The sequence below is a fragment of the Dendrobates tinctorius genome, unplaced genomic scaffold (assembly GCF_039654945.1).
Source record: "Dendrobates tinctorius isolate UK_male_01 unplaced genomic scaffold, ASM3965494v1 ptg000003l, whole genome shotgun sequence".
Classification (NCBI taxonomy): domain Eukaryota; kingdom Metazoa; phylum Chordata; class Amphibia; order Anura; family Dendrobatidae; genus Dendrobates; species Dendrobates tinctorius.
The window spans coordinates 45,724,228-45,751,397 of record NW_027361671.1 but is presented as its reverse complement, the minus strand read 5'-3'; the positions used below and the strand labels follow the sequence as shown (position 1 = coordinate 45,751,397).

The window sequence follows — 27,170 nt, the reverse complement described above, 5'->3', positions numbered from 1 at the left end:
CCGGAACCTTCACCAGGACATTTTTCAAGCACAGGCTCAAGACTTCTGCCTCTAACGCAGCTTGTTCAAGGGGCGAAGATCTTAAGGGAGTTTGTTTAAAGGTATCCCGTGGAACATAACTGAACTCCAATCTGACCTCGGTGGATATCACGTCCCACACCCAGTCACTATTGGTGATCTGCAACCATGCTGGGAGGAAAGCTGACAGTCTACCCCCCATGGGAATTGCTAGTCATTGGCTCGGTTTCTTTCGCTCTCTTGACGAACGCCTGAACATGAAACCCGTACCTCCTCTTCTTCTATCCTCCCATCTTGGACGGTCTCTATTAGGTGAAGGATTGCGCCTTCTCCCCTGACCGAATCTCCTATTGAATGGACGTCGGTAGGATGCGGACCACAGATTCGGGAACTTTTTCTTATCGTCCCCGGCTTTCTCAAGCAGCTCATCCAGGACTGCTCCGAACAAATATTCTCCCTCACACAGGATAGTACAGAGTTTTGCTCTGGATTGAATATCGCCCTGCCAGCACTTTAGCCACAGGGCTCTACGAGCCACATTAGAGAGTCCTGCTGCCCTGGCGGCCATTCTTACCGCATCCGCAGAGGCGTCCATTAGGAAGGCTGCGGCTTCCTGGATTACTGGTAGGGCCCCAAGAATTGTCTGTCTACACGTTCCTTGTTTCAACTGGGACTCTAACTGGTCCAACCAGATCATCATGGACCTGGCCGTACATGTTGAGGCTACTGCTGGTCTTAAGGAACCAGCTGCCATTTCCCAGATACTTTTAAGGAAGGTATCTGCCTTCCTATCTAAAGGATCTTTAAGGGAACCCATGTCCTCGAAAGGTAGTGAGGATCTTTTTGATGCCTTCGCGATTGCCGCATCTAATTTGGGGGCCTTGTCCCAAATGTTCACCATCGGATCATCGAAGGGGTATCTACGTTTGGGGGCTGGTAGTAGCGAACCTCTCTTATCTTGTTTCTTCCACTCTCTACGGATTAGATCTTGAATCTTTTCGTTCAAGGGGAAGACCCTTCGCTTCTTCTGCTCCAGCCCCCCGAACATGACATCCTGCATGGATAACTGAGGTTTAGCCTCCTCCACTTCCATTGTTCCTCTCACCGCTTTTACCAGCTTGTCCACTCGGTCAAGCGGTAGACAAAACCGACCAGAATCCTCTTCCTCCAAGGAAGATGAGGGGGATGAAACATGGGAGTCCTTACTTCTCCTCCATTCTACCGAGGAATCTGACTCCACCGGATCCCCACCCCTTAAGCTTTCCGGTTGGGACAGGGATTTCAGGGTTTCCCTCATCTCTGCCCTGACTATGTCCTTTAAGCTTGCAGCTACTACGGGCGACTCTTCCGCCACTGTCTGCTGGATACAGGGGGGACCTGAGCTTTTGGGGCATGACTGAGTCCGGTAACAGGCATGCAAAGTACACATTCTCTGTGCTTTGTTTTACTCGTAGACTTCTTCCCCTAAAAATAAACACAGGCCCAGTCACTGAGTGAACATTCACGTAGATCACTTACCAGTGCCGAAAATAAGTACCGGAGATTGAGGGGGATTTTTCTCAGTCGATGCTCCTGTCTGTCTAGAGGAGCTTTTATGACTGGATTGGTCACTTCGTCCCGCACGCTCCTTACTCTCACAGGACTCCTTTTTCTTCTGTTTGACCTGCCGTAGGTCCTCTAGGGGCGGTAGTGATGATTGACGCTGCTGCCGCCGTTGCTGCTGCTGCTCTTGATCGCTCTCCATTACTGCGTGCAATAATGTGGCCAAAGCATGGAACCCATCTCGGGCCCTGCCTATATAGCCCTCCTCTGGACAGCAGATATGCCGCGCCCCCCCACTTAATTGGGCCCCCCCTCCCCAGCTGGCGCTGCCACTGGCCGGTGACCCGGCACTTACCAGAGTCTCTTCTGATGGGCGCCGCCATCTTGGAGGCACCTGCGCAGTGGCGCCGCCGACACGAAAGCACCTCCAGGCTCCGCCCCCGACGTCACCGCGACCCCGCTGTAACCGGAAGTCACGCGGGACGCCCGGGCATTCTCCATACAGCGCTCCCCGGCACCCCACAGCGCCGGCCCCCCGACCACCGCAACGCCGGAGCTGGGACACCCCCGGGGGGCATACTTACAGGTGGCGCTTGATCACTTTCTTGGAGACAGACATCCTCCGGATACCGCTCCCTGCTGTACACGCCACGCCGCCCATCCAGGACCACCGTGGCATCTTCCAGGAGCTCCGCACCTGGCCGAGGTAGGAGACCCCCACCCCCCCCGCTACCTTTACCGACCGGTCGGCCAGGGATCCATCGGATTCCGTCTGTAGGATCCCGTCTCCTCAAGAACAGGAAACCAACTGATGCGTGGGAGAGGTGCCGCCCTTTTGTATCTGTAGGCTTCCTGTTCCTGAAGGGCGGATTCCCTCTCTCGTGGTGCTGTCATGGGAGTCCGAATAAACTGCACATAAAATCTCCAAATCCTCTATCAAATGTCAAACCTCCATAATAAACATTGGGGGCGAATAATAATAATAATAATAATAATCATCATCAGAGTTTTCTAGCTTGTCTTGATGAAAGGACGTTTTTGGAAGGATGCTCTTGATGCAATAAGATGCACATGCCTTGTAAGGAATCAGGCGAGTAGTGTGACGTGCGCCACCATGTACTCCACTATCCTGTCAGTGCTCGACTGACAGGTAGCCAATCAGGCTGTGGCACTGGCAGGATCTCAGACTTTTGGGTATGGCAGACCGGGAGATCTTTAATTGCCATATCAACCCAACGGCACCTCGATTGCCCTGTGAGTGTGCTGGTGGGCTGAGGGAAGACTGCCAAAAAACTTATGTGCCACATGAGGGGTTGTAAACTGCAGGTGTCGATGAGAACACAAATCCTAGTAGTTAAAAGGGGTATCCCTATCTCCAAGATCCTATCCAGATATGTAGAAGGTGTAATATTAATATTAGCAAATGCTCCAATTACAAATGTAGCATAGTTTTTCTGATTCACCAATTCTCTTTCCTCATGTGCAGGACCTTAGATATGGTTAAGACCACTGATATAGTGACAGTTAGCTAGCTGCTAGTGGTCGTAACCATGGAGACCTAAGGTTCTGCAATGCCTGCACATGAGGAAAGAGACATAGCGAATCAGAAAAACTATACTATATTTCTAATTGGAGGCATTTGCTAATATTATTATTACACCTACTACATATTGGGATAGGATCTTGTAGATGGGAATACCCCTTTAAAGCCAGAGCTCGGCTATGTATATCAGCCGGTCTCCTGCAGCTGATCACTGTACAGTGTTGATTAGCACAACATATATATCGTTCAAGAAGGACAAGTGACAAATGCTCATGAAGGATATATACCAGGGCTGTGGAGGTGGAGTCTGTGTCCATTATGGTGGATTCGGTATAAAATGAACCGACTCAGACTCCTAAAATATATAATAAATTGGGTACAGTAGCTCATTACAGGTTGTGCTGTAAATGTTTACATAATATACATAATAATTTGGGAAAGTTATGAAATGTCCTACAAATGTCTGTTCTGTTCCAGATCTAAGGATCGCTCGGCATATAGTGGAGATGAATCTGTGCTGCACTTTATGCACATGCGCAGTAGTGAGCAGTGCTGTGGAGTAGTAGATGAGATGAATCTGTGCTGCACTTTATATACATGCTCAGTAGTGACCAGTGCTGTGGAGTAGATGAAATGAATCTGTGCTGCGCTTTATGTACATGCTCAGTAGTGATGCAGGGCTGTGGAGTAGTAGATGAGATGAATCTGTGCTGCACTTTATGTACATGCTCAGTAGTGACCAGTGCTGTGGAGTAGTAGATGAGATGAATCTGTGCTGCACTTTATATACAATACATGCTCAGTAGTGACCAGTGCTGTGGAGTAGATGAAATGAATCTGTGCTGCGCTTTATGTACATGCTCAATAGTGAGCAGTGCTGTGGAGTAGTAGATGAGATGAATCTGTGCTACACTTTATGTACATGCTCAGTAGTGACCAGTGCTATGGAGTAGTAGATGAGATGAATCTGTGCTGCACTTTATGTACATGCTCAGTAGTGAGCAGTGCTGTGGAGTAGTAGATGAGATGAATCTGTGCTGCACTTTATGTACATGCTCAGTAGTGAGGCAGGGCTGTGGAGTAGTAGATGAGATGAATCTGTGCTGCACTTTATGTACATGCTCAGTAGTGAGGCAGGGCTGTGGAGTAGTAGATGAGATGAATCTGTGCTGCACTGTATGTACATGCTCAGTAGTGAGGCAGTGCTGTGGAGTAGTAGATGAGATGAATCTGTGCTGCACTTTATGTACATGCTCAGTAGTGAGCAGTGCTGTGGAGTCGGGAGTAAGGGAAAGTGAGGAGTTAGGCTATGTGCCCACGTATGCAGAAATTTCCTGAGAAAAACTGGACTCCTTCCTAGGAAATCCGCAATTTTTTTTTTTTTGAGTTTTTTTGCGGATTTTTCGCGTTTTTTCCGGAGCTTCCTAATACAATGAAATCCGCAGATTTTCTGCAAAATTAATGAACATGCTCCCACAATGCGCTTTTTTTGTGGAAAAAAACGCATCATGAGCACAAAAATTGAGGATTTCATTCTAATAGGATGCTTAATGAATGCTTTTAAGCGTTTTTGCAGGGGAAAAAGGCTAAAAAAAAAAACCGCAAAAAATCCTGAACGTGTGAACACAGCCTCAGAGTCGGAGTCCGTGGTTTGGCTCACAGACTCTGCAGCCCTAATATATACGTCACACAGCATTAAGTGTTTAAAACCTCAAAAAAGTTACATTACTGGAAGGATTTTTACAATCTTATTTGTGGGGCTGTTAGGCAACTAAACATCAGGGCGGCACGGTGGCTCAGTGGTTAGCGCTGCAGCCTTGCAGCGCTGGGGTCCTGGGTTCGAATCCCACCAAGGACAACATCTGCAAGGAGTTTGTATGTTCTCCCCGTGTTTGCGTGGGTTTCCTCCGGGTACTCCGGTTTCCTCCCACATTCTAAAGACATACTAATAGGGAATTTAGATTGTGAGCCCCATAGGGGACAGTGATGATAATGTGTGCAAACTGTAAAGCGCTGCGGAATATGTTAGCGCTATATAAAAAAAAAAAGATTATTATTATCAGAACTTCATACTCAAAAGATACAAAGTGCAAAACAGGTGAACTAATGTATCTTATGTCTATAAGATAGTGACCAGTAGTGACCTCCTAGGAAGGAGTCCAGTTAATTCACACAACCAAATTATATCCCGGTACAATCATGTAAATATCTGAACATTATTTGTCCTGCTGTAATTTCTAAATAATTATTTGGAGAGTAGGCAATGTTCGAATTTTCGCTTCTACGTGCTCCATCCTGCTAATTTACTCACCTCGGCTGCACAGACACCTTGATCACTGTCTTTTGGGGTAATGAATCCTGTGCTTTCTGCACATCTTCCTGTAAAATAATATAATTTTATTTAATATGCTATATATGCAAGAAAAATGTAAATATATATAAAAAAAATTACACATGAAGTCAGAGTTGGGAATTCTATTGCTTACTTTCTGAGCAAAAAAAATAAAAAATTGTCTCGGTGAGGTGAAGATCACACAGCAGGTTACAGTTACAGAACAGAAATTACGTAAGTCGTTCACATCGGAGCAGATTTCACCCTTTGGAAGTAAACAATGAAAGATGCCATTCTGTCAGCAAGCACCAACCGTGAGCAATGTAGGGCGAAAAAGGAAATAAAAATCCATGCACAAATTATAGAAGGCTGGAAATAAAAGAAAGATTTCTTGTACACACTATAAGCTACAGTGGATATAAAAACTGGGCACACCACTGATAAAATGCCAGGTTGTTGTCATGTAAAATACCAGAAGAATCATTTCACAACTTTTTCCATCTTTAGGCTGTGTGCCCACGTAGCGATTTTTAAGCGTTTTTGCCGCGATTTTCGGCGTGAAAACGTTTAAAAATCGTGTACAGAACGCCCCCCATGCATTCCTATGGCATTCCGCACATGCTGTGCTAATGCTGCACTTTTTTCCGCGGCGGAATCGCATCGCGGAAAAAAAATCGCAGCATGCTCATTCTTTTGTGCGGAATCGCAAAGAATTGCTGCGATTCCGCACCCATAGGAATGCATGAGAATCGCTTACTTCCCGCATGTGGATATGCCCACCATGCGGGAAGTTAAGCGTCTCATGTGCGGTTGGTACCCACGGTGTGGAGGAGAGGAGACTGTCCTCCAGGCCCTGGGTACCATACCCCTGTAAAGAAAAGAATAAAAAATAAAAAATCGGGGTATATTTACCTTCCGACGTCCCGCGCTGCATTCCCGGCCTAAGCGTTCCCAGTAATGCCTATGCCTATTTTTTTTTAACATTCTATCTTTTACTATTGATGCCGCATAGGCGGCCTCAATAGTAAAAACCTGCTCACACTTGTCAAACACTATGTTTGACGAGTGTGACCAACGTGTCAATCACTTCCCAAGCGATGCTTCAAATCGCTTGGAAAGTGCTTGAATATCGCACGCGAAAATCGCGACACAATCGCGGTGAAATCGCGCGGAAAAAACGCGCGATTTCTGGGAAGGAGTCCGGTTTTTGGTGTGCGTTTTAACACGCACCGTGGGCACATAGCCTTAAAGTCACCTATTATCGACAATTGAATTGAAAAATTAACAAATCTTTTCAAGTGAAAATAAAAAACTTAACTGAAATAATGTGGTTGCTTAAGTATGCACACCCTTAGGCTGGAGTCACACTACCATATAACACGGCCGACTACTATGCGACAAAACAACAAAAGCACTTGGCCCAGTGTTATACTATGGGTCAGCTCAGATCTGAGAGTATTTTCTCATGCCGAATCTGCATGCGAGAACAATTGAAGCATGCTGCGGATTGGCAGCGAGACTCACACCCATGTAAGTCTATGGGCGCAAGCCACAACGCAAAGCACTCAAATTTCCCGAATGTGCTGCGATATACGCCGACAGCAGTGAAAATGGAGAAATTAATTTCTCCGCCTTCTTCGCAGCTGTGCTCTGATCCGGTCATGCAAAAGGATCGAAGCACAGAGCACTGACACTTGGCTCCTGCTCACAGTAGAGCAGGAGCCAAGGGTCATTAGCATATCGTATCCGATGCCATACGCTGGTGTGACTCCAGCTTTAAACTAAAACTTTGCTGTCATAAATTCAAGGGCACTTCAACATAGTCTTTTTGGGTAGGAAGACTCAGCATGGCACATCTAGAATTAGCAACCATCTTTCACCATCCTTCCTTGCTCCAAATCTGTCAGATTACAAGGACATCTACTAAACCACTTATTTTCAATTGGATTCAGGCCTAGGCTTTGGCTGGGCGATTCCAAAACTTTGATCTTCTGGTGAAGCCATTCTTTTGTTGATTTGGAGGTATGCTTAAGGGCATGTCACACTAAGAGATATCGCTAGCAATATCGCTATAACTAGTGACGTTATAGCGATATTGCTAGCGATATCTCTGTGTCTGATACTTACCTACGACCGGCTCCCCCGCTGGTTATCGCTGATCGCGCGAGAACGTTCAGGACCGTTTCTCGTCGTCAGCTTCCTGTGGCGCTTCCTGCTGTGAGGACGAGCGACGCGTGGAGCCGGGCGGGAGGACGCAGGATCGCCTGGTGTGACAGGTAAGTAGCGATCCCCGTACCCAGCGATGTCGCTAGTGAGATCTGCCTATGTGGCAGCTCACTAGCGACCACTTAGCGATGCACCAGCGATCCTGACCGCGTCATATCGCTGGTCGGGATCGCTGGTACATCGCTAAGTGTGACAGTACCTTTAGGGTTGTTATGCTGAAAGGTGAAATTCCTCTCTATTCAGAATTTTAGCAGGGGCCTGAAGGTTTTAATGCAAAATTGACTGATATTCGGAACTGTTAATAGTTCCCTCCACCTTGACTAAAGCCAAATTTCAGCTGCTGAGAAACAACCCCAAACCACAATGCTGCCTCCATCATGTTTTACTGTGGATATGGTGTTCTTTTGGTTATATACAGTGTTGGCTTTGCACCAAACATACCTTTTGAAATTATGGCCAAAAAGTTCAACATTGGTCTCATCACATCATATCATGTTTTCCCACATGTTTTTGGCTGACTTAGGCTGGTTTCACACTTGCGGTTTTTAGCGCAGCGCATCGTGTGCGTACATGTGCATGCGTCCTGAGCCCCTATCTTTAACATGGGTGTGCATGGTTTAGCGTTTGCACGCGTTCGTATGCGTTTTCGTGAGCATGCGTTTTTTTTGCCGGACGCACTGTTGCATTTTTGGTCTGTCAACCTGTCTCAAAAAAACGCATGCGCACGGAATGCGCAAAAAAACACATTACAGTCTATGGGAACGCAGGTGTGCGCATGGACATGTACATCCCTGCGTTTAAAATCGCATGCGTTTTAAGAGCTAACAAGGCTACAAACTGGTTAAAACGCATGTGCAAAAAAAGGAAAAGACGCAAAACGCATGATGCGTTTTTTTGCATGCTTTACTACTGCGCACGAAGCACAGCGCTAAAAAAACGCTAGTGTGAAACTAGCCGTGGTGTAGGTTTTTTCAAAACATAGTCGAGCACGGATGTTTATCTCTGTAAGAAAATGATCGGTCTTGCTATCCTACCGCACAGGCCAGACACACAAATAATATAGATGACTGTAGTTCCATGTAGTACACAACCAGTAGTTGCCAGAAATTCCTGAAGGTACTTCAATGTTGCTGTAGGCCTCTTTGAACCGTCCAGGACCAAATTTTCTTCTTGACTTTTCCTCAATTTTTGAGGGATGTTCAGTTTCAGGGAATGTCATTGTGGCAAATTTAAGCTATTTAACCATGACGGTCTTCAGGGTTTCATTATATATCTATCTAATGCCTTGGAAAAAGGTTTATACCCTTCTCTGGACTGATAACTTTCATCAATGAGATCCTTTTGTTGTGTTGTAAGCTGTTTATGGACCATGGCTTTTGATTTAAAATGCAACTAAGAAAACGTCAGGAAAATCCTACTAGAACAACTAAACTTTTGGATGGGGTTAATCAGAATCCCTCTAAATGATGGCAGCTGTGTCCTTACTACTATTTAACAGGAGTTGAAATATGTTTGGCCTATTCTTAACATGACCTAAACTATAAGAATGTGTTCACACTTATGCAGCCATTATTTTACTTTCTCCACCCTTAAAAAAAAAAAATGTTTGTTTCTCAATGAATTTGTACACATTATAGGTGACGTTTAAAAGGTGGAAAAAGTTCTGAACTGATTCTTCAGGATATGATTTTTTTCCTGTCATTTTTGTCTGATAGAATTTGATACTAAGGGTCTGTCAAAGTCTACATTAGAGATTTCCCTATTTTTCGCCCCAAAGGATCAGACCCCGGTGGTACCTATGATTAATCAATCTGGTCTAGCTTACTCTAGGTATACGTTGTGCATTGGATCAACCAGTGTTATCGTTACAGTTTATAATAGAAGCCAAAATGCAGATGTGAACAGCGTTTGAGAAGGTAGCAAGCAAAATTATATATTTTGTCTTTGGTTAAGGGAAATAAAATTAAAAATTATATATTTGATATATAACTTTGTATGATTTAAATGCATGAAGAATGAATAGACAGTCAGTGTGACACTGTAGCTAACCCACCATACTGAAGAATGGAGCTGATGGATTGTAGATGAATGCGCCTTTATCTTTGAGAATCAGAAGATGTGCGGCATCTACGATCACCTTCTTCAGGTTCATTAAAGAATGGTAAAGTCTACAGAGAAAAAGGAAAAATAGTAAATTACAGTATTTAACCCACATAACCCCTCCTTATATAAAGATTAACATTATTTCAGACAAGTATATACACTACTCAAAATTGAAATAGCAAGAAGAAAAAGTTAATGATATGAAGAGCTATATGCAGACATATACGCCTTAACAGACAACAATCAATAATCACATTGATAGCATGAGAAACGTCCTGCCACGCTAAATGCACTTGGCCACACGAATTATCAAGATCCGCTGCGGTCAGCTCCTTTTGCAATGTTGCTCATGCTCCTGTGAACCCAAGTGCATACAGCGTGGCACTACAATCCCGGCACAACGATTAATAACCATAATGATAGAATGCCATCAAGATGCTATGAAAATTCTGAAAACATGAAAACAAAATTTTCAAATTAATACATCTATTTATCTTCTCATGCCACAACTTTTCCTTCTTTTAGTTGCATTTTTAATGTTGCTTTCAAAAGAGATTTTGCATCCCTGTTAAGGCAACACCACCATGCTCTGACTAGTCACAGAGAATATTTTGGTACAGCTCAAGTTTGCCTGCAATGAGCTCAGGCAAGATGAGAAGACTTCACCTGGTGCCATAATCCACTGCAACCCAGTCTTTAGCTGTCCCAGTGATTGCATCATGATGCTGGAAAAGTCCTAAATTCCTCCTGGCTTCTGTCAGCAATTTATAATGTTCTCCTGATGGGAACACCTTGAGTTTACTATTTCTTTGAATATGTACTTGTGCCAATGAATAGAGTATCTCAGCAGACCTGAAAATGGAAATATGGCAAAAGGATTATTCAAAAATTAATAGCCGAAGTCCAGCGTCAGCAATCTAATAAATAAAGCTCAATGTGTGTATGTTTGTATGTATGTGTGTATGTCTGAGATTGGCATCTGCACAGTCGCAGCTACTTTGGCCTATTATTCTTATCATTTCTATGGTGTTATCCTTCTGTACAGCTCAAAATAACACAATTTATTACCGTGCCAACACAGACCACCCTCTGACACAGACTGCAGGGGGAGCCCAGTATCACACAGGATAAGTTTAGATACACGGTTCATCAGTCAGTATCACACGGGAGAGGATTAGACACATGGCTCAGCAGTCTGTATCACACAGAAAAGGATTAGATACACGGCTCAGCAGTCAGCATCACACAGGATAGGATTAGATACACAGCTCAGCAGTCAATATCACACAGGATAGGAATAGATACACGGTTCAGCAGACAGTATCACACAGGATAGGATTAGATACACAGCTCAGCACACAGTATCACACAGAATAGTATTAGATACACGGCTCAGCAGACAGTATTACACAGAATAGGATTAGGTACACGGCTCAGCAGTCCGTATCACACAGGATAGGATTAGATACACAGCTCAGCAGAAAGCATCACACAGGAGAGGATTAGGTACACAGCTCAGCAGACATTTTCACACAGGATAGGGTTATATACACAGCTCAGAAATAGGATGTGCCAAAGGAGAAGACATTTTCATTCCAAGAATTCCACTCATTCCATCCGATTTGTTTTTTGATTTTAAACGCCTCCAGTTTCCAGTTCAACTGCTATTTGCAATGTCCATTAACAATGCTCAGGGACAGTCCTTGAAAGTAGTAGGGATCGATTTGCAATCTCCATGCTTTTCTCATGGTCAACTTTACGTGGTCTGTTCAAGAGTTGGAACTGCCAAAAATCTGTTCATCTTTGCACCGAAAAACCAAAAATCTTGAATGAGTTGAAAATAAAATACTATCAATACTTGAGTAATCGTTTAGTTAATTTGTGTTGCTAATCTGTAGTGTTGAATATATGATGTGAAATGTTTTTATGTGCAATATAATCATTATAATTTGTTATAACTAACCACAGTTGGTTACTATGCCCAGGCAACGCCGGGCTCTTCAGCTAGTCTAATATAAAGAAGGAATCAAGTTTATTAAGTAAATTAAAAAATAAGACAACAGACGCGTTTCAGACCCTCAGGTCTTTAATCGGGGCTGTGACTACCATGCTGTTGTGCCATTTTTAATTTAACTTTATATACCGTACATCAGATTTCTGAAGCTGGATTTACTTTTTTGACTATCTAATGATCTTCCTGCTGCACTGCTGGATTTTCATTGCTACGGACACCACTATGGGTGAGCCAACAATCCCTTTTCTTATCTTTATACAAAAATTAAAATTATGCAAGACAAATCCAAGGCTAAAGAAAATATATCAGGTCAAAACAAACCACCTCCCCCTTTCAGACAGTTTATCTGGTCATGTTGCTCTCTGATAGAAAATGTTATCCACACATTTATTCATGCAATCTGTTGTTCCTTGACTAAAGTTATTGTTTTAGTGCATATTAACATAAGGCGTAAGTGCTTTGGGAGTGTCAAAGCTTTTCCCAAGCCACTGCATTCCTGGCTGTAGTCCCTACACAGCCTCCTCTTCTTTTGCATTGGCTTCACTGCACAGCAGGTGAGTGGTCAGTCAATCACAAGAAAAAATGGGGCTAATCTGAGAATAGTGCCAGTGAGGCAGAGGCTTGGGAAGTGCTTTTACACACCTAAAGCAGTTAACCCTCACATGCATACAAATTAAGCCAGGAATTATTCAGTCAGGGAGAAGTAGATTGCATTAGTAAATGTTTAGAAGGAGTTATCTTTTAAAGAGCAAGATAACTAGATAAACCGTTTAAGAGTGGATCATCTTCAGAAAGTAAAAAGAAATAAAACAAGTCTGTTTTAGTACTGCACAAAACATTTTTCTCTGTCTGAACTGTGTATCATGCGGAGTGTGCCGAGTATCTATTCATGTATGTGCATTAAAGCTTAAATCTGACGAAGGTCATCACCGAAACGCGCGTCGGGGTGGGCACCAGTCAGCCCTGGCTCTTGATTCTTCAGTTGCAGTACGTACAGCTTACATTAATATTTTCATCCACGATAATACTGTATTATACAGAAAACGGCTGCATTTATTAGTTATATGCCATAACCATATACATTTGCATCTACATAATGAAAATATACAATTTTGTATAAGTTTGGCATTATACCAGACTTCCCCTATTGTTTTTATAATTTTTTTTTTAATAAATTTTTATATAAATCTTTTTAAATATATGTGTGTGCACCCCACATTGTTGTATATTCTTTTGTTACTTCCCCGATTTGTTCAATAAAGTATATATAATTCCTATTACCAATGTTTATTCTGGGATTCCTTTTCTTAAAAAAAGAAAAAAAAAAAAAAATAGTGTAAGATTTCACAAAGCAGGTGTAATACTATACCATTTTGTGTCCTGAAAGAAGATTCAGGACAAGGACTAAAATTATCCAAAATAAAAAAACTTTTTTTTATATATGGCACGTGAACTGTCTGAGCACTGAAGCACATGGGTGCAAACGAATTATGGACTTTGGAATTCTGCTATGCATGTTAGCCATGTTTTTTATAGCATTAGTAAAATTGCACAATGCTTGGAAAACAAGCAACTTTGCAATTTATTTGTTATTAAAAATCTTCTAGCCCCAAAGAATGGAGTGATTTTTATGCTCATTGCTTAGGGCTGCTGCATAGGATACCAGAAACTGATGCAGTCTAGCAGCGGTGTCTGAATATGCACAGTGCTTACAACCCTTACCAATATAGCTCATAATTACTACTCGCCAGGATCGCTAGAGCGCACGGTTATCTGTCATTTCTGGCCATCTTTAGTGCCACTGCATTCTTCCGATGTTACATAGGAAAATCTGCCTTATATAGCTGTGCCGGAGAGCGCACAGTACACACCAGTGGTGCCACGTGTATCGCCCCCAGTAACCAGGTTGATGGGAGGCTGGGGACTGGGGCATTCTTGCACAAGATCATTGACCAACGTCTTTAATAAGCAATTGTTGGCACCTCAAAATGAACAGATTGCATGGAGGTAACAGATACATTTAAAGAACTAGAGGTGGGAGAATCAAGACACAGAACTCTAGGGCATCAGCTAGGTCAGTACTCCAAGAGAGCCAAATGGGAAACCTGCGAATCTCCTTATTTTTCGGCATTTGCATTCCTAGCTTCTCCTTAGCTGGGTTGGCGTGACATCATGAGTGCATCATGCCGCAATGACTACATAAGACTAGCCTTGGCTAATCAAAGATGAGCCGGAAATGCTGGAAAGGAATAAGATTAATCTGCAGGCCTCCTGTTTAACCATTGCAAGTTACTGACTTAGCCAATGGACCATAATTGATTCTCCCATCTTTAAGAACCATTACTCACTTGTTAAATTCATCCCATCACTCCAGTGCCAAAGCATCGGTGGTCACCACCAGTCAATTTCTGTTAAATCCATCCCACCACTCCAGTGCCAAAGCATCGGTGGTCACCACCAGTCAATTTCTGTTAAATTCATCCCACCACTTCAGTGCCAAAGCATCGGTGGTGGTCACCACCAGTCATTGTTTTCTTTGAAGCACCAATCATGTGCTGTATAGTGACGTGACCACTACAGCCAAAGGCCGCAGCAGTGATACTGCATGCAAAGATTGAGACTGCTTGTGATTTGCAGCAGCGATCATGTGGATAGAAGTGGTGTCACTACTAAAGAAGTAATCAAAAAGATGTTGACACTGGGAAGTAGGAGATTTAACTGGAGAGTAAAGCCTGCTGTTCGAACAGTGATTTTTTTTTTTTTTTTAAATCGCAGGGAACCCCTTTAATAAACACATATACAACTAAAGGTTGCCAAAAACAGCAGTGTGTGTTTAAACAGTTAAAGACCATGAAGAGCACTTGAAGGTAACATGCTTTACTAAAACCTCACCATAGTTGCCTCTTTTTGAATACTAATGTAATGTCCTTGAGAATTATCCATGGCTGTGACAGTTGTGACAAGACATATTAAGGCTGCTTAAGAAGGCATTTATAAGCTATGTTCTTCCAGTGCATTATTCATAGAGGCAAATGGGGAATATAATACTTTCCCTTATTTAAGACTTTTTTTTAGTGAGGTATTATTTCAATCAAAATTACAATGAAGCTGGGCTATAATCACAGTGCTTTAATTGCACTTACAGGATTCCCTAATTGAATGTAACATTAAAAAACAAACAAGTAATAAGTAAATTTTAGTGCAGCTACATTATTGCAGTCTCAATTATAGAGTCGTATTCAAGCTGGAAAAGTCACAGGCAATATAAAAGCCTTGATTGTTCAAATTAATTACACTCTTATGGCGAATAAAAACATTGTCATTGTCATTTTTATATTAAACAATAAAGTAATAACCGAAAAATCTCTGCATCGTGCCAATTAGAAGCAATACCAACCAATATATAGCCAAAGTATGTCTATAACCATCCAAGCAACTAATGCACAGTTCTACCTGGGGAAAAAGTGCTCATTATGTCTGGGATCATGTCTGGGCTCCTTGAAGGCACTTTGCATTTTTGTAAACTATATGCTCTAATGTCAGTGTCTAGATGATGACAGGTTTCTGTGGTCCCAAAACAAAAGCAGTTTTTATTTTGCTTACCATTTCAGTCGTCATCTCAGGTGCTGCTGCTGCACACAACGCACAGATGACTATGGACTTGCGCCAATCACTCTCATTATGGAAAGTCACATGGCAGGGTAAGGAGGCTTAAGGTACTGTCACACATAGCGATATCGCTAGCAATATCGCTATAACTTGTGACGTTATAGCGATATTGCTAGCGATATCGCTGTGTCTGATACTTACCTACGACCAGCTCCCCCGCTGGTTATCGCTGATCGCGCGATAACGTCCTGGACCGTTTCTCGTCGTCAGCTTCCTGCGGCGCTTCCTGTGGAAAGACTTGCGTGGACGCTGGCGGGAGGACGTCAGGATCGTCTAGTGTGACAGGTAAGTAGCGACCCCCGACCGCTACGATGTCGCTGGTGAGATCTGCCTGTGTGGCAGCTCACTAGCGACCACTTAGCGATGCACCAGCGATCCTGACCGCGTCATATCGCTGGTCGGGATCGATGGTGCATCGCTAAGTGTAACAGTACCTTTAGAGGCCATGCAATGCTCCTCTGGGACATTAATATACAAATTGCCTCTTCAGTGAGGAAGAGGAATTGAACATCTATTGGAAGCAGCAGTTCTAAAAGTCAATATTGACCCTTTGACGAGCCTTGAGTTAGGATAAAAGCCAAACCAGAATCTCAATTTGCAAACACGAGTTTTGGGGTTTTGCCCTCCTCCGTGTAAGGCTTCTTTTACACTTGCCGTGTTTTTGCGGCCCCCAATACATTTCTATGGGACCGCAAAAACGGCCTGCAAAAATACATCGGAGAGCCGTGTCCCGTATGGCCGTGAGGGCTGATTATACAGCCGTGAAAAAAATGTCAAGCTTGCTCTATATTCTTCACGGCTCACGGACACGGCCTCCATTTAAATCAATGGTACCACAAAAACAACTGTAGCTTGTTTTTGCGGTACCCCGTATTTACGGTTCGCCGATTTTTCCCTGCAATTTGTTACAACCGGGTAAAACGTCGATCCGAGAAGTTTTTTTGCGGCCCGTTTTTGCAGGAGACTGCAAAAATCACGGGAGTATAGCCCGCAAAAATGGCCCGTAAAAAATGGGCCGCAAAAAACCTGGCATGTGTCAAAGTAGCCTAAAGCATGAGATATGATATGGCTGTATGAGAGGCCTCTTACTGGTGTCTTAAGGGGAGCCAAATCAGATCTCATGCTTTACACTGACTAGGAGCAACATCCCAAAACATGTATCTGTAAATTGATATTCTGGATTGGCTTTTATTCTGAGTCATATGGCAAGGCTCATTAAAGTGTCGATATTCAATAGGTGACACTAGAGTTTTAGTCCTCTTCCTCTCTGAAGAGGCAATTTGTATATTTAATTTCCCAGAGGAGCACTGCATGGCCTATAAGACTTCTTACCTGCCATGTTACTTTCCAGCTCATTCATTCAGGCAACCGTATGGCAAAGTATGTGTACAGCCAATAATTGCAGGTTATAGGTTATTCTTTCGAGCGTCACCCTATGAAATGTCATACCATTATAATTGAATTTTCACTTTGTACAATATATCCAAATAAAAATTATAAGCGAAAAAACCCACAAGAAAGTGAACAACTTTTATTAGTAACACAATATAACACACTGTGATGAAACGTGAAAGATTCACACCTCGCCACCCGGTCTGACATCAATATTACCTCAGTGAGATCACGTGTTAAGATCTCCCCACTTGTAGTAATGTGACTTTCCACATCCCCTATGGACACACAAGGTCCTCTTGGAACAATTTTATACAGACACCCCCCAGTCCATATGGGCACAGGGAGTGAGAGAAGGTGGCCCATACAGTCACTGACGTGGCACCACACTCGCCCACAACTCTGACAGACTGAGAGGCCTCTTTCACTAGCACCAGTGAAACAGAACCTCATCAGCCCAGTAGGACTGTCACCAGTTCCTCTTTCGACATATGCTAGCCACCAGTAGCATGTGAGATTAGGCTGAGAAATGGACGTGTGGATTTGTGGATCGAGATAAACAACCAAGGTTAAATTCTATATTTAATCGCCTTAAGGGCACACTAGACAATACACTATATATACACAATGGTTATACATATATAATGGTCAAATATACAAATACAATAGCGGTAGTGCAAAAGTTATAAGAAGAACATACGGTTAGTTACTAGTGAAGGGCGAGTAGCATCGTTGCTCGGGTCTCCCCGAACATGCTGGGGTGATTTCCAAGTATTTTGGCGTGCTCTGAGATTTATTTTTCCTAGTCTCAGCTGCATGATTTGCGACTTGTAGACAGACTGAATACATGTGGGAATTCCATAACAAACAGGCATTCCACACATGTATTCAAGCTGTCCAGCAGTCGCAAATCTTGTAGCTGAGGCGCCGAAAACTAAATCTCCAATCACGCCAAAATACTCGGGAGACCACCCGAGCAACGAGTATACTCGCTCATCACTATTAGTTTCCAATTAGATGAAAGGCCTGTCTTGCGGGGGAGGGGCAGCCACATGGGAGGCTAGTGGTCCCCTTTATGTGTGCCTTCTCAAACAATGTGTCCTTGCGACCTCCCAGAGAAAAAAGCAATAGGATATTATTCACACAAGTATTTAACCCTCTGGTCACTCCCCTCCTGCCCTCTGGGCTATAACTAAATCACTTCCTCTGGAGGTTTGTAGAAATAGCTTAGTTACTCACAGATAATGGTGTTTCCCGGAACCCATGACAGCACCACGGAGAGAGGGGGTCCGCCCATCAAGGACAGGAACCTACATATAAAAAAGCAGCACCTCTCCTCCACCCCCAGTTTGTTACAGAGCATCAGACGGTCTCCCGGTTAGTTAACAACAAAAGTATATACATAACGTTATAATATTGCATATTATGGAGAAGCACCGTGTCTAACAAAAAAACACTCTACACACATTAAACCGTGCTCACCGCACACGTGAAGGGGGGGAATTAGCGGGTGCTGTCATGGGTTCCGAGAAACACAGTTATCGGTGAGTAACTAAGCTATTCTCTCTCACCCATGACAGCACCACGGAGAGAATTTCAGAGATTGGTAGCTTAGGGAGGGACCACCGCCTGAAGGACCCTTCTCCCGAAGGTTAGATTAGACGCAGAGGCTAGATCTAGTCGATAGTGCCTGAAAAAGGTCGAAGATGATGACCAGGTGGCCGCCTTACAGATCTGTTCTATCGATACCTCTGATTTTTCTGCCCATGAGGTCGCCATTGCCCTTGTAGAGCGAGCTTTTAAACCCTCCGGGATGGTAATCCCATTGGATGAGTACGCCAGGGCAATCGCATCCCTTATCCACCTTGCTAAGGTACTCTTGGACGCTTTGAGTCCCTTCCGAGGCCCCTGGAAACACACAAAGGGAGACCCTTCCTTCCTATATTCCTTGGTGGCCTCTAAGTATCGAACTAGGCACCTCTTCACATCTAGGGTGTGAAATCTCTCCTCTCCCCTATTCTTAGGGTTTGGGCAGAAGGAAGGAAGGACTACCTCTTGGGACCTATAAAAATGTGTTGTCACCTTGGGTAGGTACGCCGGGTCAGGTTTCAGTATGACTATCATCTAGGGTTTTAGTGAACGGGGGTATTGCTGACAAAGCCTGAATATCGCTCACTCTGCGAGCAGATGTTAGGGCCACTAGAAGTACCGTCTTTAATGATAGGATTTTTAGGGGTACCGACTGGATGGGTTCAAATGGGGCCCCCGTTAGTGTAGATAACACTAGGTTTAGATCCCATGATGGTAATTTCTGGGTGATTATTGGTCTAGACCTGGCTGCAGCACTCATGAACCGTGCTACCCAAGGGTTGCCTACCACGTCTTGGTTATAAAGGGCACCTAGAGCCGCTATCTGTACCTTCAACGCACTGGTCGCCAAACGCCTGTTCTAGCCCCTTTTGCAGAAACTCAAGAATTTTTTCAACCTGAACTCCATCCTGAACCCTTGCCCCGGAGCTGGACAGAAATTTCCTCCAAGTTCTCCCGTAGGCCCTGGTTGTTATTGGCTTCCTACTTTTTTGTACAGTGGAGATCAGGTTTTCTGAGAACCCCTTCCCCCTCAGCAGTGTCCTTTCAAATTCCATGCTGTTAAATGGAGGTTCACTGCTCGAGGGTGTAGCACGGGACCTTGGGAGAGAAGGTCGGGGAGATCCGGTAGAACCCAGGGGTCGGTTATTGATAGTATTCTCAGCCAGGAGAACCAGGTTCTTTTTGGCCAGAACGGGGCTATTAGTATCATTCTTGCCCCGTCTTCTCTGACTTTCCTTATGACCGCCGGGATGAGAATGGGCGGCGGAAAGGCATACATTAGACCCTGTGTCCACGGGAGCATAAATGCATCCAGGGCCCGGGGGTTTCCCCTGGGGTTTAAGGAACACAAAGCTTTCACTTTCTCGTTTCTGTAGTCAGCAAACAGATCCATGTCCGGGGTTCCCCACATTTTTACAATCTGTAGAAAAATGGACTGTTTTAGAACCCACTCCCCTTGATGTAGCTGGGAGCGACTCAGGAAGTCCGCTCTCTGGTGTTCTGCCCCTCATATGTGTAGTGCAGAGAGGGATAGTAGGTTTTCCTCAGCTAACGTGAATATTTCGGAGGATGTATTCATTAGTGTTCGGGACCCGGTGGTTTATAGAGGCCACCGTCACCCGATTGTCCGAAAATATCCGGACATGATGGCCCAGTAGTACCGGCAGGAAGTGTGTTAGGGCATAGTGTACTGCTAATAGTTCTTTTTGGTTCGAGGAGGCTTCTAGTTCCTGAGCTCCCCATTCCCCTTGAGCCACTCTGTTGCTCATATGTGCTCCCCATCCCTTGGGACTGGCATCCGTGGTGATTACGTGTGTGATTTTTATCACCCAGGGAACCCCTTTGGATAGGTTGTCTCGGTTCCCCCACCAAGCTAGGGAATGAATAGTTTTGGAGTCTAGTGTGACGTGACCCTCCAAGTGACCTCCTAATGCCGACTGGTTGGCAAATACATCCCATTGGAAATCTCTTGTATGTATCTGTGCCCACTGGACCGCTGGCTGACAGGCAGAGAGGGACCCTAACAGGGACATTGCTTTCCTTAACGTCATGGAAGGGTTCTGCATTGCTCTTGCTACCACCTGAACAATCTTTTCTTTTTTGTGGTCTGAGAGGTAACACCTTTGAGTCCAGTGTCAGGCCTAGGAACTCCTGAACTTGTTTTTTTAGGTTTAGAAGCCAGCCCAGATTTTGTAGAGTATCACTCTCTCTGTTCCTGGCATCTTTGGGCCGAGTTGCTTGCAATTAAGAAGTCATCCAGATATGGGACTATTAGAATATCTTGTTCTCTCAGGTGCGCCATCATCTCTGCCACTAGCTTCGTGAAAACTCGCGGGGCTACAGAAATTCCAAATGGCAGGGCCCTGTATTGGAACTCTTACTTCGCGCCTCCTATGGAGCCCGCCAGTCTGAGGTATTTCCGGGAGTCCTTGCGAATGAGGACATGATAATATGCATCGCTGAGATCTAATACTACTATCATGAAGCAATGTGGGGAGAGAATTTTGATGGTTGACTTGATCGACTCCATTTTGAATTTTTCGTTTTTGACATAATCGTTCAGTTTTTTTAGATTTATTATTGTCCGGAAGGTACCGTCCGGTTTGGTTACTAGTAAGAGAGGCGAGTAGAATCCTCTGCCTCTCTCCCGGGGGGAAACCTCCTGGAGGACTCTTTTGTTCAATAGACTTAAGATCTCTTTTTCGAGGGCTTCTTGTTCCGTTATCGATGATCTTAGTGGGGTTACCACGTATTTTTGAGGGGGGAGAGAGAAAGTCTATCCTTAGCCCTGATCCTATCAGATTTAATAACCAGGGGTTGCTCGATATTCTCCTCCAGGCTGGTAGAAAAAAACTTAGTCTCCCTCCCACCCTGGGCAAACAGTCACTTTGAGGTTTTTTTGTCTCGGGACGGGATACCGAAGAAGAACCCCCTGTCCCTTCGCCTGTCGTCCCATTTTGCTCTCTCGGGGGTCTCCTCTGAAAAAACTTTTTGTTTCGAAAGGACCTCTTAAAGCCTGTAGGACCCATGTTTGGGAATCCCTTATTTTTATCCCCTGCCTTTTGGAGGAGGTCATCCAATGTTTCACCGAATAGGAATTTCCCTTCACAAGGGATGGCGCATAGCTTCATCTTAAGGTACTGTCACACTTAGCGATGTACCAGCGATCCCGACCAGCGATATGACGCAGTCAGGACCGCTGGTACATCGCTATGTGGTCGCCAGTGAGCTGCCACACAGGCAGATCTCACCAGCGACATCGCTGGGGACGGGGGTTGCTACTTACCTGTCACACTAGGCGATCCTGCGTCCTCCCGCCCGGCTCCACGCTCGTCGCTTGTCTCTCCACAGGAATCGCCACAGGAAGCTGACGATGAGAAACAGTCCAGGACGTTCTCGCGCGATCAGCGATTACCAGCGGGGGAGCGGGTCGTAGGTAAGTATCTCACACAGCGATATCGCTAGCAATATCGCTATAACGTCACAATTTATAGCGATATTGCTAGCGATATCGCTTAGTGTGACAGTACCTTTGGTCTGTAAGTCCCCTGGCCAGCATTTAAGCCACAGCGTTCTACGGGCTGCGTTTGACAGGGCTGCCGCTTTGGAGGACAACCTGAGTCAGCTGATGAGTCGGCTAAAAAAGCCGCCGCTCCTCTTATGACTGGAATGGATTCCAGGATCTTCTCTCTGGGTGTACCTTCCCTTATTTGCCTCTCTAATCGGTCCACCCATACCATCCGGGCTCTGGAGGTACAAGTTGCCCTATTGCTGGCCTAAGGTTTCCTCCTGCTGACTCCCAAGTGCCTTTGAGGAAGGTGTCAGCTTTTTTATCTAACGGGTCCTTTAGAGTACCCATATCCTCAAAGGGAGTGCAAATTTCTTCGAGGCTTTAGCAACCGCCACGTCTAGCTTGGGGGCTTTGTCCCAGGACGTGGATACTTCCTCGTCAAATGGGTATTTCCTTTTAAGAGAGGGAACCGTGGATTTTTTCCTATCTGGTCTCTCCCATTCTTTTTATCAGGCCCTGTACGTTCTCGTTTAAAGGGAATACTCTCCAACTCTTCTGGCCCAGTCCCCCGAACATTATGTCCTGGACTGATCTATCGGGCCGAGGGTCTGCCACCCCCATGGTAGATCTTACTGCCTTTACTAACATATCTACCTCATCCAGGGGGAAACAATGACGACCCTCTGTCTCTTCATCCAAGGATGACGAGTCGGTATATTAAGTATGGGAGGTAATTTCCCCTGACATTGAGGCCTCTGACTGGGAGCCTACTACTGTGTCCCTCTTTTTCCCCCTCCCTTTTTGTTTTAGGGATTAAAGGGAGCTCGGAAACTCCGAACGGATTACTGATCTGAGGCGTAATCCGGGGTTTCCTCACAGAGAACCTCCTGTACGCAGGAGTCGCAGAGTTTTTTATCCCAGGAAGCTGGTAGCGCGTTTTTACAGGTGGGGCATTCCCTGTTCTTTGTTTTTTCTTTCTTCTTTCCCTAATAAGGGATGAAGTCTATTACAATGTGGAACATTCACGTAGCTCTCTTATCCCGTATGCGCGGTTGCAGGTACCGGTTCGGGAGGCGGATTCAGATCTCTCACGGATTGATCCAAGGAAGGTGACTTGCTCCTCGAAGTTGATTTGCTGCGCTGCGTGGAGTGGCTGCTGGACCGGCCCACGCGTCCGTCCTTGTCTTTTTGTCGGCGATGGTGGTGTTGCCTGTGCTGCTGCTTGGGCTGGTCGCTGTTCTCCATGCTCACAGGACGCTTCCAGCATGGAGCAGCTCCAGGCGTCTCTCTTTGAATTTCCCGGCCGTGACATCACCTCCTCTTCCCAGCCTGCACCGCTGTGCCCCGGGGAGTGCCGACCGCGGGGACCCGGAAGTTGTTGGTTCATTTCCGGGGCAGCGCCATCATGGTACACCTTAGTACCACGGCGTTGCTCGCGCGTGTACCGGCATCCCCCAGCCCCATTATCCTATCCGGAGCAGCGGCTCGGTCCTGTCCCACCTGCTCACCCTGTACAGCCCCTCGGCTACAGTAGTGGCGGCTTCAGGTACCGACCCCGCCACGACAGGGGCCTCCCCGCTGTCAGCCTGCGAACAGGATGGCCCTAGACTACCTCTTCTTATCCGGTAAGCTGCTGCCGCTGCTTGGTTCCACGGGTCACCCGTCAAGGACAGGAACCCAACTGAGGGCGGAGGAGAGGTGCCTCCTTTTTATCTGTAGGTTCCTGTCCTTGATGGGTGGACCCCCTCTCTCCGTGGTGCTGTCATGGGTGAGAGAGAAAATCTCCCATGAAAGATCAAAACTGTTCTGATGCTATGGGATCCAACTGGGCCCCTCCTACTCATAGAGACTAAAACACAATTTTGCTACCTAGCTGCTAGTTGCTGTTCTATGACTCAAGACCCAGGCAAGAGAGTGCCCTCTTGTGGGGATCTCGGAAATATACACAACGTACAGCTAGGACATATAGTATTTCCATAACTCCTTTATGAATTCCTACCTGGCTGAACTAAAGCCACCTTCACACATAGCGAGATCGCTAGCGATTTCGCTAAAGAGTCACCGATTTGGTGACGCAACAGCGATATCGGTAGCGATCTCGCTACATGTGACACTTACCTCCGACCCGGCTCCCCGCTGGATATCGCTGATCGCGCGAGAACGGTATGGTCCATTTCTTGTCGTCGGCTTCCTGCTGACGCCGACGAGCGACTCCATGAACTCGGGCGGAAGACGTCACTCTTGCTGCGTGTGACAGGTAAGTGACGACCGCTGCTGCATCGCTGGAGAGATCTGCCTCTTTGGCAGCTCACTAGCGACCATTTAGCAATGCACCAGCGATCCTGACCGGCTCGTATCATTGTCGGGATCGCTGGTGCATCGCTAAATGCAACAGGACCTCAAGACCTCAGGCCACATGGCTTGGATCCACAGGGGCTTTCCTGTAGAAGTTTGCATACCAGCCAGCCAGTGGGGGTGTGAAACCCTTTGTCCGAAGCTGGCCAGGTGTCCTGTTACCACAGCATGTGCTGCAGGATTTTTTTTTTTATAATTCCATGCCCAATAGTATACAGATGATTGACATGGAATTATGTCTCGAACAGTCTTCACACACAACAGAATTAATAAATTCATAAAGGGAGTATAGGACATGAAGATCCCTGCTACTCAGGTGACAGGTAATAAAGACCATACATATGCCGTGCATGAAGATCAGAATATCTGTAATGACATATGTATAAAAAGAATATATATACCCTTCCTGCAGGTGCCTCAGTCCTTAATAGAGCTATTATTTAACTGACATTACTACATATTTTTGTGTCACCAAGTATTTGGCTACTGGTTTGTCAGCCTTTTTAAATTGTGTTTGTTGAGGTTGAAGAGTGAAATAAAGTTTAACTGGTTTTTTACCTTAAAACTTCCTTGTCGTATTGTTTGATATATTGTTTGGAGTGACATTTTGTGCCAATTACCTTTTTGTTGGCTTTAATATGGCTCCGATTTATAAGATTTATTAGGTACATTATTGCTATTGCTACTATATCCATACCTTCCTGACTGCAGAGGTTGGCACCCTATAATGATGACAGTGGCGCCCCGCTCCTTGACGACTGTCCCCGGGTATCCCTAGGGTTACCCTAACATTACATAGGGCAAAACCTTTGGGAATAAATACTGTTGGCAGGTACAAATAGGGAAAATGGAAAGGTACTTATCTATGTGATGCCATATCCCTTGCCTCTAAATCGCCTTGACATGTTTCCCCATAACCAGCTTCCTCAGGTGCCCGATAATAATGACATCTCAAAGCCCAGCATCAGATAGTTTATGTTAAATATTGATGGCTCACTAAGCTGTAGGCAGTTTCAGTTATACAGATATGTTTTTGTAACAAAATTTTATAAGTGTAAATTTGCCAAAATTTTCAGTGCTACAAATACATGAAAAACTGACATGAAGTTTTCGCCAGAAAAAATAAAAATTTCCATGTGCATTGTATAGACTTTCTTTCTCATTGAAGTCAATAGGCAAATTATTATAAGTTGTTTGTCCTTTGATTTGGGAGTACCATAGGTCCAAAATCTACATCAAGGAACTCCATGTAATCATGCCTAAAATTCACACCCATTTATAAAAAAAAAATAAATAAAAAAAAATGCATTGGATTTTCTTGAATTCAGATCAATACCAAACCACAGAAAAAATGTAATGTAAAGTAAAATATATGAATCGATTGTATAATAAAAGACTTGCCTTAAATGAGACTGCATGACTCGTTCTATACGTTTATAGAAAGGCCGTGAGGTAAAATACCCACTCCAATAGTGATCATCCCTGTCTGCGTATGTGAAGAAATCACCACTTACAACTGGGAAGAATGATGGGCTGCTGGACTCATCAATATTGCTCGTTCTTCTCAGAGCTCCAAAAAAATCTGACAGGGTGCCAAATTTTGCCTAAAAAAGTTAAATATAAATAAGGAATTTATAAAAATTATAAAAAGTTGTAAAAGCACTATAAACCCATTCTTACTAGAATATCCCAACTTTAATTTTGTCAGGACAGAAATTATTATTCTCATAAATTCGGGTAAAATCTGACATTTGGACACCTTTTGAAGGCTCTACAATGAAATATATATAAAATTATAGAATAAATAAGTTGAATAACTTCATAAATTATAGGCCCAAAATAATGAAGATAGCAGAAAAATAAGCAAATAGGGAATCTGAGTAAAGCAAGTCTTTAGATAGAAAGGTGAGGGAAAGGTGCAGGAGCTGTAGAGTCATGTGTAAAAGACATAAGCTTCTTTAGGCTGAGTGCAGACGGACTTTTTAGCCCTGCGGATTTTTCCGCGCACAATGGAAGAAATCCGCAGCGTCTGCACAGCGTTTTTTTTTTTCATTGCTTTTAGGCTAGGCTGCGCTGCGCAGATCCGCAGCGGATTTTACCGCACAGAAACGTTGCATATCCGCATTGTGATGTACCGTACCATTAAAAGCAATGAAAAAAAAACGCTGTGCAAATGCTGCAGATTTTTCCGCGCGGTTTTCCTGCGGTACAAAATCTGCAACATGTTACTTCTTTTGTGCGGTTTTCCACCTCCCCTGTCTCCAAATCCGCAGTGGAAAACCGCACAAAAACCACAAGAAAACCGCAGGAAAAATGCAGGCCATTTGACCAGCGGATTTCTTCCATTCTGCGTGGAAAAATCCGCAGGGCCAAAAAGTCCGTCTGCACTCAGCCTTAATGGTACTGTACATCACAATGCGGATATGCAACGTTTCTGCACGGTAAAATCCGCTGCGGATCCGCAGGATATCCGCATCGTGTGCACACAGCCTCAGAGTCCTGTACACTGCGCACAAAATGAACAGCAGATTGAGAATGCCCTGGTGTTTAAAAATTCATTTGCCCTAACAGATTGTAGCACTGTGCTTGAAACTGGAATTACTTACACCAAATGTTAACATGAACATAGGCTTTCCATTATTTTTTTTACATCCTACTAGTAAAAAGAGCTTTACTTACTGACCCCCTCGCCGGCTGCTACAGACTTCAGAGCCCAGTGATTGGCTGCAGCGGTCATGTGCACTATAGTCATGACATCACCAATGCAGGTTGTAAACAATCTCTGGGAGCAGAAGCGGAGAGTCGGCGTTGGAGCAGGGGTCAGAAAGTAAAGCTGGTCGTGAAAAATATTGAAACCTGAGGAAACCCTGTACAC

The 27,170-nt window shown here is 44.6% G+C and overlaps 1 protein-coding gene across 1 annotated transcript in view; it reads right to left on the bottom strand.

Annotated features, from left to right (window-relative positions):
• The window catches only part of MAN2A1 (mannosidase alpha class 2A member 1), a 195,345-nt gene that overhangs the window by 35,953 nt on the left and 132,222 nt on the right, over window positions 1-27,170 (bottom strand). The window contains exons 9-12 of the mRNA XM_073549319.1: window positions 25,697-25,899; window positions 10,431-10,616; window positions 9,715-9,829; window positions 5,415-5,482 (exon numbers count right to left, since the gene is read on the bottom strand). Of these exons, the coding sequence (XP_073405420.1) occupies window positions 5,415-5,482; window positions 9,715-9,829; window positions 10,431-10,616; window positions 25,697-25,899 (572 nt within the window). The remainder of the gene's footprint in view (window positions 1-5,414; window positions 5,483-9,714; window positions 9,830-10,430; window positions 10,617-25,696; window positions 25,900-27,170) is intronic.